Source organism: Hemicordylus capensis, chromosome 6 (genome assembly GCF_027244095.1).
Source record: "Hemicordylus capensis ecotype Gifberg chromosome 6, rHemCap1.1.pri, whole genome shotgun sequence".
Classification (NCBI taxonomy): Eukaryota; Metazoa; Chordata; class Lepidosauria; order Squamata; family Cordylidae; genus Hemicordylus; species Hemicordylus capensis.
In genome coordinates this window covers 87836075-87851312 of record NC_069662.1, presented here as the reverse complement: position 1 = coordinate 87851312, position 15238 = coordinate 87836075, and the positions used below count along the sequence as shown (strand labels likewise).

The 15238-nt window shown below is 41.1% G+C and overlaps 1 protein-coding gene across 11 annotated transcripts in view; it reads left to right on the top strand.

Moving 5' to 3' along the window:
* LOC128332054 (mediator of RNA polymerase II transcription subunit 1-like) overlaps nucleotides 1-15238 on the top strand; it is a 41316-nt gene that overhangs the window by 13761 nt on the left and 12317 nt on the right. For 10 of the 11 annotated variants that reach the window (XM_053266292.1, XM_053266285.1, XM_053266287.1 and 7 more), the window contains 7 exons: nucleotides 1021-1049; nucleotides 1471-1542; nucleotides 1631-1705; nucleotides 5107-5177; nucleotides 7999-8064; nucleotides 11578-11683; nucleotides 13639-13763. In XM_053266292.1, coding sequence (XP_053122267.1) covers nucleotides 1021-1049; nucleotides 1471-1542; nucleotides 1631-1705; nucleotides 5107-5177; nucleotides 7999-8064; nucleotides 11578-11683; nucleotides 13639-13763 — 544 coding nt within the window. The remainder of the gene's footprint in view (nucleotides 1-1020; nucleotides 1050-1470; nucleotides 1543-1630; nucleotides 1706-5106; nucleotides 5178-7998; nucleotides 8065-11577; nucleotides 11684-13638; nucleotides 13764-15238) is intronic. The other variant, XM_053266282.1, reaches the window with a different exon arrangement.

The window sequence follows — 15238 nt, the reverse complement described above, 5'->3', positions numbered from 1 at the left end:
AGGGAAGGAAGAGAATCCGTGAGAAACTAGAGTTCCTTGATTCTCCCTTGTTGCATCTTCAGCTGAGCAGCCATTCAAATGATGCCATGAGTGTTCCGATAAGCAAACACGGGTGGGGCTTTGCAAGAGGATACAAACACGCCCTGCAGGAGCATAGCAAGGCGTAGTGGGCCCAGAGACAAGATTTTAAAATCCACCCCCCCCCCCACTCACTGAAGCTCAGCTCATGAAGTAAAGAAATCTTAAATGAGGCTGAAAATTTATTTATTTATTCAATTTCTATACCGCCCTTCCAAAAATGGCTCAGGGCAGTTTACACAGAGAAATAATAAATAAAGAAGATGGCTCCCTGTCCCCAAAGGGCTCACAGTCTAAAAGGAAACATAAGACAGACACCGGCAACAGTCACTGGAGGTACTGTGCTGGGGTGGGTAGGGCCAGTTACTCTCCCCCTGCTAAATAAAGAGAATCACCACGTTAAAAGGTGCCTCTTTTAATGGTAACAAAAAGCATAGTAAAATTTATATATAAATATAACCTATGTGCCACAATAGAACATAATTCTAAATTATTTTTTAAAAGGTTTTGTAAATTGTGGACGATGCAAGTCATTTCATAGTACTAGAGAAAGACATGCTCTTCTGGTAGTGCCAGGTCTTAACCCTCACATCAGTTTCGGAGGATGAATACAACTGAAGGAAGCCCGGGCGGGTGTGTGGCTGGGGGAGTCAGTCATGTGAATTACCTCTGGGGGAGGCAAGGCAGTGGGCCCCCAGACAACTTTCTCCCCTTTCCCTATTATAGTTATACCCCTGACACCCTGGTTGGTGAGAGGTTGTTTGCCTAAAATTGATTCTGTTCCTTAGGTGGCTGTGGCTAGAAAAGTCCGGGGGAGAGGGGGAGAACTGCCTTGGCTGTTCCTAAATTTAGCCTATGCAATTGTCTTTTTGCTGTGTATCTGAAGAGTCACTTTTATACCTGGCTTTAGGAAGTCTTAATCTCTGTTCTGTTGTCTTCTAGACCTGTGCAGATCTGTTGCAGCTTCTAAGGTACATCCCGTGTATTCCAGCTGACTTCTTACCATGCACTGCTTGTCCTATTGCACAGAATACAGTATTTTCTTTGCCACTTCTCCCATGCAATTTTCTATGGCAAACATGAACGTTTTCCATAACTGAGGATTGTGCCCCCCCCCGGCCCAAGACTTAACATTGAAATGCTATGGCTGCTCCATTATGAGGTTGTCTGTAAAAGTCATAGTTGGCCACATAGGGACAAAAGTGTTCTCTTCAAAGGCTGTTAAATTTTAAAGACACATATACTGTACACTGGAAGATTTCAAGCAAGCCTAATCCTCCCCTTCCTCTGTTGTCATGCTGCCAAATTAGATTTACCTCTGTGTTCTCAAATGATAGCAAGCCAATTTCTTTTGATATTTTAGTACTGACAGTTCTTGTTGGTTTCTTTTAGAGCAAGAAATTATGATGCCTTTGGAAAGATTCTGGAAAAACTGTTAAATCTTTACCAGATTCCAGGAAGCAGGTTTGTTCATTACTACTACTTGTTTTAAATATATGATTATTTATAAATTTCCCTTTCTCACAAGATTTATGGTCTCTCTCTTTCCTAGTGAAACAAAAATGAACATATATATTGCCTTGAGCACTTTGGAAAAAGACCTGTTCTCACTGTCTGCCTTAAACAGGTAAGTTTCATGGTGGCAGATCCAGTTTCAAAAGTTGCAATAATATCATACCTGCCAAAATGTCCCTAAAATGCTCTGAAAACACTAACAGCGCTATACAAGGATGAATTATTCTCTCCTGAGGGGGGAATGGGCTGGCTTGGATATGTTCTTCTCAGGATGGATATGGGCCTTGAAAATGTGTAAAGAACCGTGTTTGAGGAGGCTCTCCAGAGTCTTCCTACCCCCATTTTGAAGGGATGTTTGCTCTTCAGTTAGAACTATTTCACAAACGTATGTACCAAGTACATTCTGATATCTGTGCTCAAAGGCGTTCTATTTCATTATGGTGCACTGAACATATTTCCTGGCCTGGGCCCCTGAAAATGTGGGAAGGGGTTTGAACTTCTGTTGAAACTTGAAATATGGAATCCTGCCCTGAACATTGCCTTTAATTTCTATCCCATATATTTGTGTTCAAGGAAGATGTCCTAAACAAGCAAACTGGGCCCGTTCTGATAAGACTTTGCCCACCACACGCAATAAGAATGTGGGTACTCTGTGGATGCACACATCCTTTCCCCTGCCTCTGACTTTCCCTAATCATACGTGGGGGGGGGGGGCAGTTTGTCTGAACCACTCTCCTACACACACTAGTAATACTCATCTAAGTTAGCATTTCTAGCATGTGTTCACGGAGCATGTGCATCCTAATCACACGTGGTGGGCCAGGTGGGTGAAGTATTGTCCATAATAGCCAAACAGATATGTTTGTGTTAAATGGGATTGAAAGTTCACAGATGGACGGTTGTGCATACTAGAGTGGTATTATTGCATACTTGGGACTTGTGGCACACTTGCTGAAATATTTGGCTACTACCACGATAGATAATAGATGGGTGCTTCTGTTGCTTTCTTGTAACTCATTTCATATCTGATTATTCAAAGTACAGAATGGGACTGCATTATTGGCAATACCAGTTAACTGGCAAAACCAGTTAATTCTAATTCATTTCCTTCTGCTTAATAGTTTAGCTTTCCTTTCAGAAAAAAATCTGTAATCTCCCTCTAAATATGGTATCCTATGAAACTGGAATATGGTTAATTTAAGGCTGGGTTATTGCATAATTAGCCACATAATGGTGCAGCGGGGAAATGATTTGTCTAGCAAGCCAGAGGTTGCCAGTTCAAATCCCCACCAGCATGTTTCCCAGACTATGGGAAACACCTGTATTGGGCAGCAGCAATATAGGAAGATGCTGAAAGGCATCATCTCAGATTTCGTGGGAGATGGCAATGGTAAACCACTCCTGTATTCTACCAAAGACAACTACAGGGCTCTGTGGTCTCCAGGAGTCGATACCAACTCAATGGCACCCTTTTACCTTTTATTGCATAATTATGGAACAACATCAGTAAGACATGTTTGTAATTAAGCATGGTAGCCTGGCCAAAATAGGCAATTATCTCCAGGCCCAGCTCAGGTTTCTAATGAATGATTGTATCATATCATGTCTACACATGGTTTGTATGTGCTTCCCCCCCTCTTTTTTTGCTTTAAATTTTTATTGATTTTAACAATATCTTGAAAATCTCATTACATCAAACATTAAACAAAAATTGACTTCCAGCTCACCAATCAGCACGAATCACTAACTGTACAATTAACCCTTGCTGTAATAATTCAAAACATATATCCTATACCTTACCAAACTTGATTTTAGTCTACTCAACCTGCTAATATTACAAAATTTCAAACCCTGTTGAAAAATCAATATTAGGAAAATAGTTCTTTAGGTACGGTAAGAATTGTTTCCAATCTTCTTTAAAACCTTCCAAATTTTGATCTCTTATCAGTACTGTAAGTTTTGCTATCTCCGCATATTCCAAAATTTTTATCAGCCAATCTTCTTTTGAGGGCAGTTCATTGTCCTTCCATTTCTGTGCATATACTATTCTGGCTGCTGTGGTTGCATACATGAAGAATGTTAAATTGCTTGTGGAAAACTCTCCATGCGTTATTCCCAGCAGGAAGGATTCTGGGCTCTTAGGAAATGTCATTAAAAAATTTTTTTAAACACATTATATATCATGTCCCAAAAGGCCTTTGCCTTCCTACAAGACCACCACATATGACAAAAAGTTCCTTCACAATGTCCACATTTCCAACATTTGTTTGAAACATTTTTATACATTATCGCCAGTTTTTTAGGAGTCAAATACCACCTGTACATCATCTTATAATAATTTTCTTTTGAAGTGTAGCAAGCAGTGAACTTTAAATCAGTTTTCCATAATTTTTCCCAAGCTGCCATATCTATATTATGACCCACATCTTGAGCCCATTTTATCATAGTCGTTTTAACCACTTCATCTCTTGTCTCCTCCAAAAGCAATAGCCTATACATCTTGGATACAAATTTTTCATCATTTTCACATAGCTCCGTCTCAAATCTCAACATTTGATCCTCAAATCCAAGTTTGAAATCTTTCTTAAAAGCTTCATTTAACTGATGGTACTGAAACCAATTACTGACCAAATTTTGTACTTCAACTAGATTTTTTAACTTACAGCCCTTTTCTTGAAAACACAACAGATCCCTATAGGTACCCCATTGAGGCTGCATATTTATCTCTTTACGTACTAAAGCTTCGTGCTTTTTCCCCCCTAAAGAAAGTGCCATTAATGTAAGGAAGCTCATTTCTTTCCAAATAAATATTTTGAATGCACTATCGTATTTGCCCTAATGTTAAATACAGAGAAACTAATTGAGTTGGCTACTGTGGAGTGAATGCCCCATTTCAGCAGTAAACTGATTTAAGCATGATTTAAGCACTGGCAAACCCTGCAAGACAGGCGTCCCCAAACTGCAGCCCTCCAGATGTCGCTGAACTACAACTCCCAGCATCCCAAGCCACAATTTATTGTGGCTGGGTATGCTGGGGGTTGTATTTCAGCAACATCTGGAGGGCCACAGTTTAGGGAAGCCTGCTGCAAGATGTACCTATACTGCCAAGTTAAGTTGCCCCAAATTGCCTGGTACTGAAAAAGCTCATATTTGTAAGTCATGTTGCCTTCAAGATGACATAACAGCACATTACTTTCTTGAAAATGCCACACTCTCTGCTATCACTACCAGCTTTTTAGGGGCACATACCTGGCCTGACAAGGTACACACCCTGAAAACTATTGCCAGAAGTGGCGATAGGAGATTATGCTGTGTGTGCTGCAGCCTGAGTAGTATGGTTTCCTTGATGACAGCATGGAGAAAATCTAGAGGGCCAGGTACACAATATGGGTGGACAGTGTGCCAGTTGCAATTTGTGTCAGGTGACCAAAATCCTACAGTTGGCCCTGCAGAAGAAACATCCATACTTAAACTTAGGTACGTGTGATTCACTGTGTGTTTTATTAAACACAGGTTGCCAGGGATGGACAGAGTTGCTGAAATACTTTATGGGAAAGTTGGTTATCTTAGACCAAGAACTGGAGGTAACCTTTTTTTAAAAACAACACTCACATTCCTTTTAGTTTGAAGGAAATGATAGTAGCAAGCATAATCTGAGACACAAAGTTGTGCAAAGGAAAGTCTATAATTGAGCTTTTCTCCAGTGAGTTGAAGGTAGTACTATAGAGCAGTGATTCTCAAACTTGGGTCCTGAGGTGTTATTGGACTTCAACTCCCATAATCCTCAAGCAAAGGCCACTGAGGCTGGGGATTATGGGAGTTGAAGTCCAATAACACCGGAGGACCCAAGTTTGAGAATCCCTGCTATAGAGGAATTGTTGTCTATGGCATGCATATTTATCCCCATTATGGTCACAGGGCTCTGTAGTGCTCCAAAAACCTGGTTCATTAGAGCCCACAGTGGGACAAAAGATATGTGTGTGTACATCATTAGGGGAGAAATAGGTTACATCCAAACTAACTTATTTTGGTGGTGTCTAGTCATTACTAACTAGTCTAATACTTTTCAACTCTTTAAAAACTATGGGCCCATGTACTGTGCAGCCTCTTACAGGAGGTTTCCATATCACTGTTACCATGTCTGCTCAGATGCGTGATTGTTACCGCACTCTAATTATGTTTTGGCTGAAATGGGAGAACTAATTGCAAATGTGCATACAGATATGTTTTCTTAAGGTAGCCAGAAAGCTGGCCATGGGTAAAGGCAATTTGAGATTCAGGGTATCCCAAAGGTGAGCAACACAGATTTCTTTGAAAACAAGGATAAGTTTATTAAAGACAGAAGCACACAAGGTTAAAGTTGTAACTGGCAACCTTTTGGTGAGCTAGGCAGAAGCGGCTAACTACAAGATGCTGGATCTTAAGCAGAGTATCTAGTTTCTTAACTAATGTAAGCTAGAGAAAATCCTAGCAGAGAGGGATGGGGTGTGTGTTGGAAGTGAGAATTCTAAAGCATTGCTCTTAGTACCGCAATAAGCTCTTCTGGCCACTAGAGGCATGATGCTATGTTAATAGATCTGTCTTGGTCAGTTGGAACTGTTCAGTTGTTGTTGACGGCTAGTGCCTATTTGAGTGTTTTGTTCAGTGTCTTTCTCTTAGTATGTAATGTTTTAGTTTCTTAATAAATCTTTTTTTTATCTCAACCTAATGTCTCCCAATAATCTCTTGGGCTGAACTTCTTTACCACCAGAGCATACTCTGCTGTGTGAGAGTTTTAATATTTCTCCTCACACCCCTCAATGGGTGGGGTGGGCGGAGGGGGGGAGATGAGAGAGAATGTGTGACACAATATACTTAGCTTAAGTTGGATAAGTAGAGCTGGGCTGTGCTGATGGCAAGGTTGTAGTCATCCTTCTCTGGGTGAAAGGTGGTAGAAAGGTAGTTCCTTAGGACTATGGAGGTGACTGAGGAGTCGGGACAGCATGGAAATATGGTCCAAAACCCATGGTGGCCTACTTCAAATGAGCCTTAGGAGTGAAAGTTGCGGGGAAGCATCCAAATTAGCAAGGCATATGGGTAGTGGAAAGGCTACCAATCCCCCAACGTTAAGAGGGGTTTGGGATGGCACACATGAACACTCTGCGCACATCCAAAGGGGATAGGGATGGGGAAAAGCATGCTGTGGAATACAGGTGGGGCACAGGAAGGGGGACACAACTGGTCACACCTTGGGCTGGGAAAGGGTGGCATTTTAAGTCCTTTTCCTGCCCCCAAGGCACTTTTGCATCTGGATCCATAAAGGAAATGACCCTTAACTGCTCTGAACAGAACACTTTAGGATGGCATGGATGCCACTCCTATGTGGGTGCTCCAGAGGATAAAAGAACAGGTACATTGTACCTGTCCCTGGAGTGCTCTGCTGCATGTTAGCAATAGCAATAGCACTTACATTTATATACCGCTCTATAGCTGGAAGCTCTCTAAGCGGTTTACAATGATTTAGCATATTGCCCCCAACATTCTGGGTACTCATTTTACCGACCTCGGAAGGATGGAAGGCTGAGTCAACCTTGAGCCCCTGGTCAGGATCAAACTTGCAACCTTCTGGTTACAGGGCGGCAGTTTTTTTACCACTGCGCCACCAGGGGCTCTTCATGTTGGCATCATGTTGGCAATGATTCTCCAGCATGACTCATTGGGTGTTGCTTTTGGGCCATTTTCAAGAGTGCCTCAAACTGGTCTTGAACACTCCTGGCTTTTTTCCTTGTGCCAACTTACTGCAACTCCCTTAGGCTGAGGAAACCAGTCTGACCTGATATGCATATTAATCTTCTCAGTTTTTGGACTTGTAGGCTGTTAGCCCTTCCTTCAGGCTATTGCAGCACTGAGATGATTCTTTCCTGGCCCATTTTGACCTTTTTGTTATGCCTAAGGCATCAGGAATGCACCAAAACAAGGGATGACTGATTGCATTCTTGTATCTGGGAGCCAGATCCTGGACACAATGAAGGGTGCCCATGAGGGGAGAGATACAGGGGTACAACCATCTATGGCAACACTGCTCATGCTGCTGCAGGCATTTTAAAAAAAAAGTCAGACTTGTTGCACAAGTTTGCTGTTGTGCAAATACTTTGAAAAATGTGCAATCGCAGTTTCACAAAATTATGACTATTGGAAATAATGACTGTAGTGTGAAACTGCATTTGTGCAGCAATAATGGGTATAGTTCTTGCACAACTACAGCATTTTAATGCCCATAGCAACAGTGAGGAAGCAGCCCATGGGATGCTGTGTGGTATGACAGCCATTATGTATGTTTAAAACTAAATGTGTTCAAATGATTTCTTTATGTCAAATTACCTTTTGCATGATGTTCAACCAGTCTAAACACCTTAAATTTCACAGGAATCCCTATGAGCCTTGAATTTTGGCTGTCACCGTACCAAATTTTAGAAGAACAGCTCAACCCAGGTAATGTCAAGCAACTGTTGGAGAGGTTGCATCTAGACCATTTGTTATAAGTGAATGATAAACTAAGGAAAATAAATTGCTAATCAGCTGGAAAATGTTCATAGTGGTACTGCTTCTTAATTCTGCATTCTCTAAATGGAATTTCATTAAGTGGATATGCTGAAGGCATTGAAACAATATTCTGAATAGGTTTATTTTGCTTGATGACTGGAAGCTATTGTGCTTGAACTGATGGAGGATGCAGAAGTGTAGCAGCAGTATGCTGGTTTGAAAGCAGCTTAGATTTCCATCATGTCAAAACTTCATTTTATGCAATTAGCTACAGAAAATTGTGCAGTGAGATAATAATGTCCATATTCCATTTCATCAGCTCATAGTTTGTACTTCAGCTCTGGTTTGATTTTCACACAGCTTAAACTAGAGTGGGAACACTAGTTCTTGCTCTTGACAGTCTCTCCTGTGAATTTTTAGAGTTGAGTTATTCACTAGATGCTCTCTGAATACTTACTCTAATAGGCAACATATAATTGGCCAATATTTTATATTGACAGTATTTGACAATTGATGAGACATTTAATATGCCTGTCAAAACGATCAAGAGTTTAAATCCAAAGCACGCTAATTTCAGCTCTGGAAGCAATATTTCACCTTCAAAATACAAACTTGCATCTTGACGTTCCAAAGTTAGGAAGCAGAAAATTGAAGTTTCAGCAGACTTTGAATATCTGAAAGTGTTCCTTTTCAGTGTTAGTTTGACATGCTTGCACTATATGAAGCAGTCTTATACCAAGTCAGACCATTGGTCCAGTATGAACCCAGTCTTGTTTACTGTGACTGGCAGTGTCTCTCATAGGTCTCAGGTGTGGGGTCTTTCCAGTTCCTGCTGCCTGAAACTTTTCTAATGGCATATGCCAAGGTTGGAACCAGAGACTTTACGAATGCAAAGTATGTGCTTGATCACGGAGAATGCAATTGATCTGGACAGAAATCTTGTGTAATCCCATTTCGTAGTCATTCTTGGCCTTCCCCCTCTTACAGAGATTTGAAGGGGAGATTTATTTCCCTGCCCCAAAGAGCATAAATAAGGAGAACACTGCTAATTAATATTGTCTGGAGTTAAAGTTCTAAATAAAGTAGTTTTATTTAGGAAATACATCGGAGACGGGAAAGGCCTACATTCATTCATTCATTTATTCATTCATCCATTCATTTGATTTTTATTTCCCCCCCCACCCCCACCCAAATGGCTCAGGGCGATTTACAATTAAAACAGAAACCATTAAAACCAATAACAGTTAAAACAAAAATATAAATATGAACATCAATTAACAATTAAAACATCGTAAAAAACAATTAAACAATCAGAACAATTAAAACCCCGAAAACCAAGTTATAGTATTAAAACAATTAATATTAATTAAAAACCCTGGAAGGCCAGGCCAACATGCCTCGCTTCTTGCTGCATCAGGAAGCGAAGTTGAAAGAGGTACTCTGTTTCTCAGGTGAGAGAATGAAACCTGAGACTATCAGTCTAACAAAGGGGAAGTAGAGGAGAGAGAGCACAGTTGGAGAAGGAATTCCTTACTCACCCTCTCAACCCCTAGTGGTCAACAGGGTTGCGGGTGCAAAGAGTCGATACCATTAGGAGCAGCATCTCCAATACCCCCTTGGTTGGGGCACTCTTCTTGCCTCCCTTTACTAGAGCTTTTTTTAAAAAAAAAAATCAGAATTGCAGAGTGGTATATGAGCATAATTTGCATGCATAGTGTGTGATGCTGTAACACTCATCTATGCATTTTCCTTGACTGTGCATATTGCTTTGTTGCCTAGAGTCACATTCCATGACATTTAGAAGCCTACATAGAAGGGGGTGGGGGAATCCTCAGAATGGGGAATAAGAGCACTATTTGCAGAATACTCATTGGTGAAGACTCTGCAGGGGTTAGCAAAGGATTATTTGGGAAGCATCTTTGACAAGGGGAGAAGTAGATACTCCTCGTAAGGGTTGGGGTTCTAAAGAAGCCTGGGTGACTTGCTTTTTGTTATTAGTCATTTTCTACATTATCTAACATAATGCAACTTCTGGATGACTTGAATTTTTGAATTGCACAAATGTTTTCATAGAACTGCATGGGTTTTGTTCTGTTTGGATCTGCATGCTTTGTGTCTAGTAGAATTTTTTAAAAGCCCTGTCCTTAACTGTATGTATGTGCTATTGTACTGATACGTGGGTTCAAGTAGGCACCTTGAATCTTTGCCTATTAGTTTACTAAGTTTACTATTAGTTTACTAAGCCACACCTACACCACATGATTATACATTGATCTTGATCTTGCTTCTCTCTCTTTTCAGTTCAGATTTACAGGGTGTGTCTGGGTACAACTATACAAACTTAGGTTGAGGGGGAAGAAACACTATATCTCTAGAAGGTGGTAACATGTAGGGCTGGCCTCATCATGAAGCAATTCAACTCGGCTGATTCAGACAGATTTCAGAGGGTGGTGCCATGTTCCTCCCTTCAGTCTCCATTTCTGTGTATCCATACAAGAAACTAGCCTGAGTCCAGATCAGTGCTGGGTAAATTTCTCTAGATGTTGAATTTCAGATGCATCTAAGTTTAGAATGCTCATGAAATTATTAATACCAAAGAGAGAGAGAGAGAGAGAGAGTTAGATCCCTTGGTCTGAATGTAGCTTTGTCAATTGGAGATGAGCAAGTAATGCTGGACTGAAAATTCTCATTGAAGAATTTTCAGCCTAAAATTTGGCAACCCAGACTTCCTGTGGACAATTTTGCGGGTGATGTAGAGAAATGCAGAGACTTTTTTGAGTAGCTTACTGCTGGCTGCTTACAGGCTGCTGTCCTTAATTTCCCCTCCTCTGCACCCCCCACCTCTTTGGCAGTGGTAGTAGCAGTGTTCTTATGAGCAGCCAGACCCTTCTTGGCCAACTCGCCTTCCTAGCATGCTTTGCCAGTTCTATTATCTGGGATGGGGGGCTTCCCCTGAAACCTGGTTGGATGTATATGGACCTAGTGTCATTTTTAAGGAGGCTTCTGGGGGTGAAATGGCAGCCACTAGTGGAATGAGAAATGTTTTAGGTCCTTGCACATTACCAAAACTGGCCTTCATTTTTGCCACTTAAGATAGGACAAAGAGAATGGTGGATGAGAGAGGCATTTCTGATTGGCCTTGCATTGAAGGTGTTGCTCATAGTATGCAAACACAGTTTATTTTGTCTTGCTACCACATTTGATCAAATAGGATATCTTAAAAAAGAGTACTACAAATACCTATTTCATCTCCATGTCTCCGGCGCGGGGGGGCAGTGGGGGACCAAACTAGAGTCTGTCTCCAGCCAAGGTGCTTCAGTGGTTTCTTTGGGGACCCAAAAAATTCAGATTCAGTTCATAGTATTGAGAGGGTACATGCCCCTAAACAAAGGACTCTAAATTTATTGTGTATAATAAGGGGGGACATGCACTGGTCTGACTGTGTGTTTCTCTTTCCTTTAGGCCAGATGTGTGGCATGAAGGTGTTCTTAACAATGGGAGTGTCGGATGCAAAACACACTTTTCCTCTAGCTCCCTTACTTGTGAATCCCGTGACTGGTGACGATGGGTAAGACTCAAGGATGGTGGGGATCCTACTGCATGCTTGAGTTTAAAACTAGAAAGTCTTAAAATGGTAACACCCGACCCACTGTATGTAGTGGGCATGTGATAATAGATCAGTACTATTTTGCTGATGGAATTCCTGCGCTTGCTCCATGGAGTCTGCTACATTTTCTGATTTGGCTTTAAAGTTCTGTGCATGCCTGGTTTATATTTTTTGGGGGGGGGGGAGTAGTTCCCCCCACACCCCGAACTCCAGGTATGGCTCTTCATACATTTGTTGCCCACACATGCAAAGGGTAGCACAGGAGTTAGTTGATATAAGGACTGTGGACTGGAATACTGAAGAGCTCCAGAATGCACTAGCATGCCCCATCAAGTGGCAGTTTCCACCTTTATACTGCCATTTTAATACATCATAAGACTGGCTTATGTAGCAAAACCTGGAAGTGGACAACTAGGCTGGGACACTATCTGTCTCCCAAGGATGTAGTTTAAAATAATTTTGCTCTCCTTGTCTATGAAAATTCTTCAGAATCAATGATCTGCAAGCAGTGGTAATTTTACTCTGTAGAGGATCAACCATCTCAGAAACAAGAAGGATGCTCTGAGTCGATGGAGAACTGTGCAGATAGTGTAGCTCTGCTAGGTTTTCCTTTTTGCTGCTTCTAGAAAACCTACCCTTTCCTTCTAGCTACAGCCCCAGCCCCTGTTCTAAAGTAAGAAGAAAGAAAGCTCCAGTCACTATAGTGGTTTTTGTCCAATTCCACACCAAGTAGATGACTGCAAAGCACTAGCTCCTGGCATAGTAATGGAAGTGCTAGTGCATGAAGTGACAAATGGATGATGGAGATGTGGATCTGAGTGGCGGAAGATGTGCACTGTTCTTGTTTGTTCTAGCAACAAAGCTGAGCTCTTTGCATTACTAGATGAGTTGCTGCATCAAGTAGTTGTCAGACCTGCAAGTGCATTTGACTGATTCCAATTTTTTTTTTCTTCCAAATTTGTAGACCACCCCAAACTTCTGTCTCTGGGCAGCCCAATTTCTTCCTATTAGAGGAAGAAGCTGGGCTGACAACTATGCAGTGTATGACACATTTCATGGGCCTTTCTCTTCATCACCACCACAACCACCAAGAATGGAAGGCTGATATTGCCCTTGTAGCTTCAAGGGGGCATAGCCATCCCACTGTCTGACCAGAGACAAACAGTTTTGTGGGTTTTGATAATGCTTCAAAAACCAGTATGACCAGGTACGAACAATGTGTTGTACCATGGATGACAATGTTTTCATCCACCTTCAACCTTTTCAAACTATTACGTACTGCCAGCTTGGGGAAGCTTGGCATTGCATAACATGCAATCATCCATTTTTTAATACAGAAAGTAATTGAATTTCTTTACCAGTTCCAAAGCCAAATCTTGGATAAGTGTTGTCATAATGGTTGTCCTCTCCCAGCAGCAACATTACCCCCTCCTCAATTCATAATGTATGCTCTGGATATTGTGCTGCTGTTGTGTTTTGAAATGGGGCTTTGAATCCTAAAATATGATGGTGCATTTTTGAGCTTAAGAAAACCCTTACAGCAGTTTTGCACTTAATTGCAGTTATCCAGTGCTGCATGTTTCAAACATATTGATGTAAGGTGAACTGTGAAGCTTGACTTCTATGAGTAGAATTTCTCTGAAAAGAATAATCTTGGCTCAGCTGTATATGTGTTGCTTTGGAGTGGGAGTTAGTACACACACTTAGACTTCCCACTCTCTGCCACACTCTCTATGCTCAATGCATCTTGACAATTCTTTATGCTTTCCCACAGCAGATGGTGTTTGCTTCTGTATTCCTTTGCACTGCACTTTATTTTGAACTGTCTAAGTACGATAGTTTAAGTTTGTACTACAAAACTAGTTGTCAAACCAGCTTCCTCGCTACTAATACAAACTTTCAATCCTGTTCTTCAGCAGTCGTAACTTCTTGCCCCTGACGGAAGTGGTCTGTGTGGATTTATCAGCTTGCTTTTTCCTGAAGTTTTGGCGCCCTTTCCCTATGTTTTTGTCCAGTATTCATGAGCTACAGAAGCTTACAGGCAGGCATAATTGAGTGCTTTCTAAGTAGCTTTTCAATAGATGGTAAAGCATTTGGTTACTACTACTGTATGAAATGATCTTGTCAATGTAAAGTGTAGGGGGGTGTGGGGGGTGGGCGGGCTGGGGTGTGAACATATGTTACAGACAGTGTGATCCTATGCATTGTTAAATATACCTATGCCTACTAAAATGAATGGGTCTAAGGCCAATGTACATATTCTTTGCCCTGCTGTGCTTAATTTTTTTTATTCCCTAAATCATGGGTTCCCAACCTGTGGTAGTCCAGATGATGGTGAACTATAATTCTCATTACCCCCAGCTACAGTTTATTGTGACTGGGGAGTATGGGAGTTGTAGTTCAGCAGCATCTGGAGTACCACAAGTTGGGAACCCCTGCCCTAAATTATAGTAATGGGAGGTAGATCAGGACCTTTGCATGGGTGAGGGGTGTTTTTTTTTTTTTTTTAAACTTCCAACATAGTCCTGATGGGAATCATGTCCCTCCTGCTGCTGCTATTTAGGGAATATAACCACAAACATATCAGGGCCAAGAACATGCTTAATGTAATGTATGGCTTAACCCTCCCAGATGCCTCAATCTGTATCAAATCTGTCTGAGAGAGAAGCTTATATTTTGCTTGTGACAAGTTGGTATCCCACAAATACATGGATAGTCATCTCTACTACACTTGGTAGATTCAACAGGAATCGTTGCTTGCTATGAAGAAAAGCAAGCTCATAGTCATGTGTGTACTTGTATACGTTTTTACCTCAGTCTTCATGTTGGTTTCCAGGTGCTCTCTTCATAGTCCAGAGGTTATGAGAACCATCCATCCTATCTAGAAATATGGAAATGATGGAATAGTGTGGAGAAACGTGCTTCCACCTTCTCATCAGGTGTTGGTGTTAGTGCTCTGGACGGCAAATGCATGTTGCAAGTATATCTGCAGCACAAGCTTGCAAATATCTTACAACTGTGTGAACAAATATGGGGACCTGACATTTTAGCATGTTCTTAATTGCCTAACTTGATGGATGGTAGGATAAACAGAAGCTTCAAGGGGAGAAAAAGAGCACAATGCCTGAAAGTACTGCTTGTATAACTCTGAGTCTGAATGCATTTATCTTTAAAAGTACTATGGATTCCATTGGTTCTTACTTTCTGTTGGACTGCCATCTTAAATGTGAAAATACCTTAATAGCCCAACCCTTAATGCAAGTAAAACTAGAACATTACTTAGGATGAAATTCTATGTGTACCTAAAGTTTTGTATTTTTAATTACTCTCAAGTAGTATGCATGGCATTGCAGCCTTCAATTCTATGACCCTCTTGAATACTGCTAAATGAGAAAGTGAGAACCATCCTTTAAAGGAAAGATAAATTCTGTTCAGTGTGGCTCATCCAATGTATGAAAAATTTAAATGTGGCATTTGGTGTCACCTGGAATGGAGCAAGCCCCAATGTATTTATGC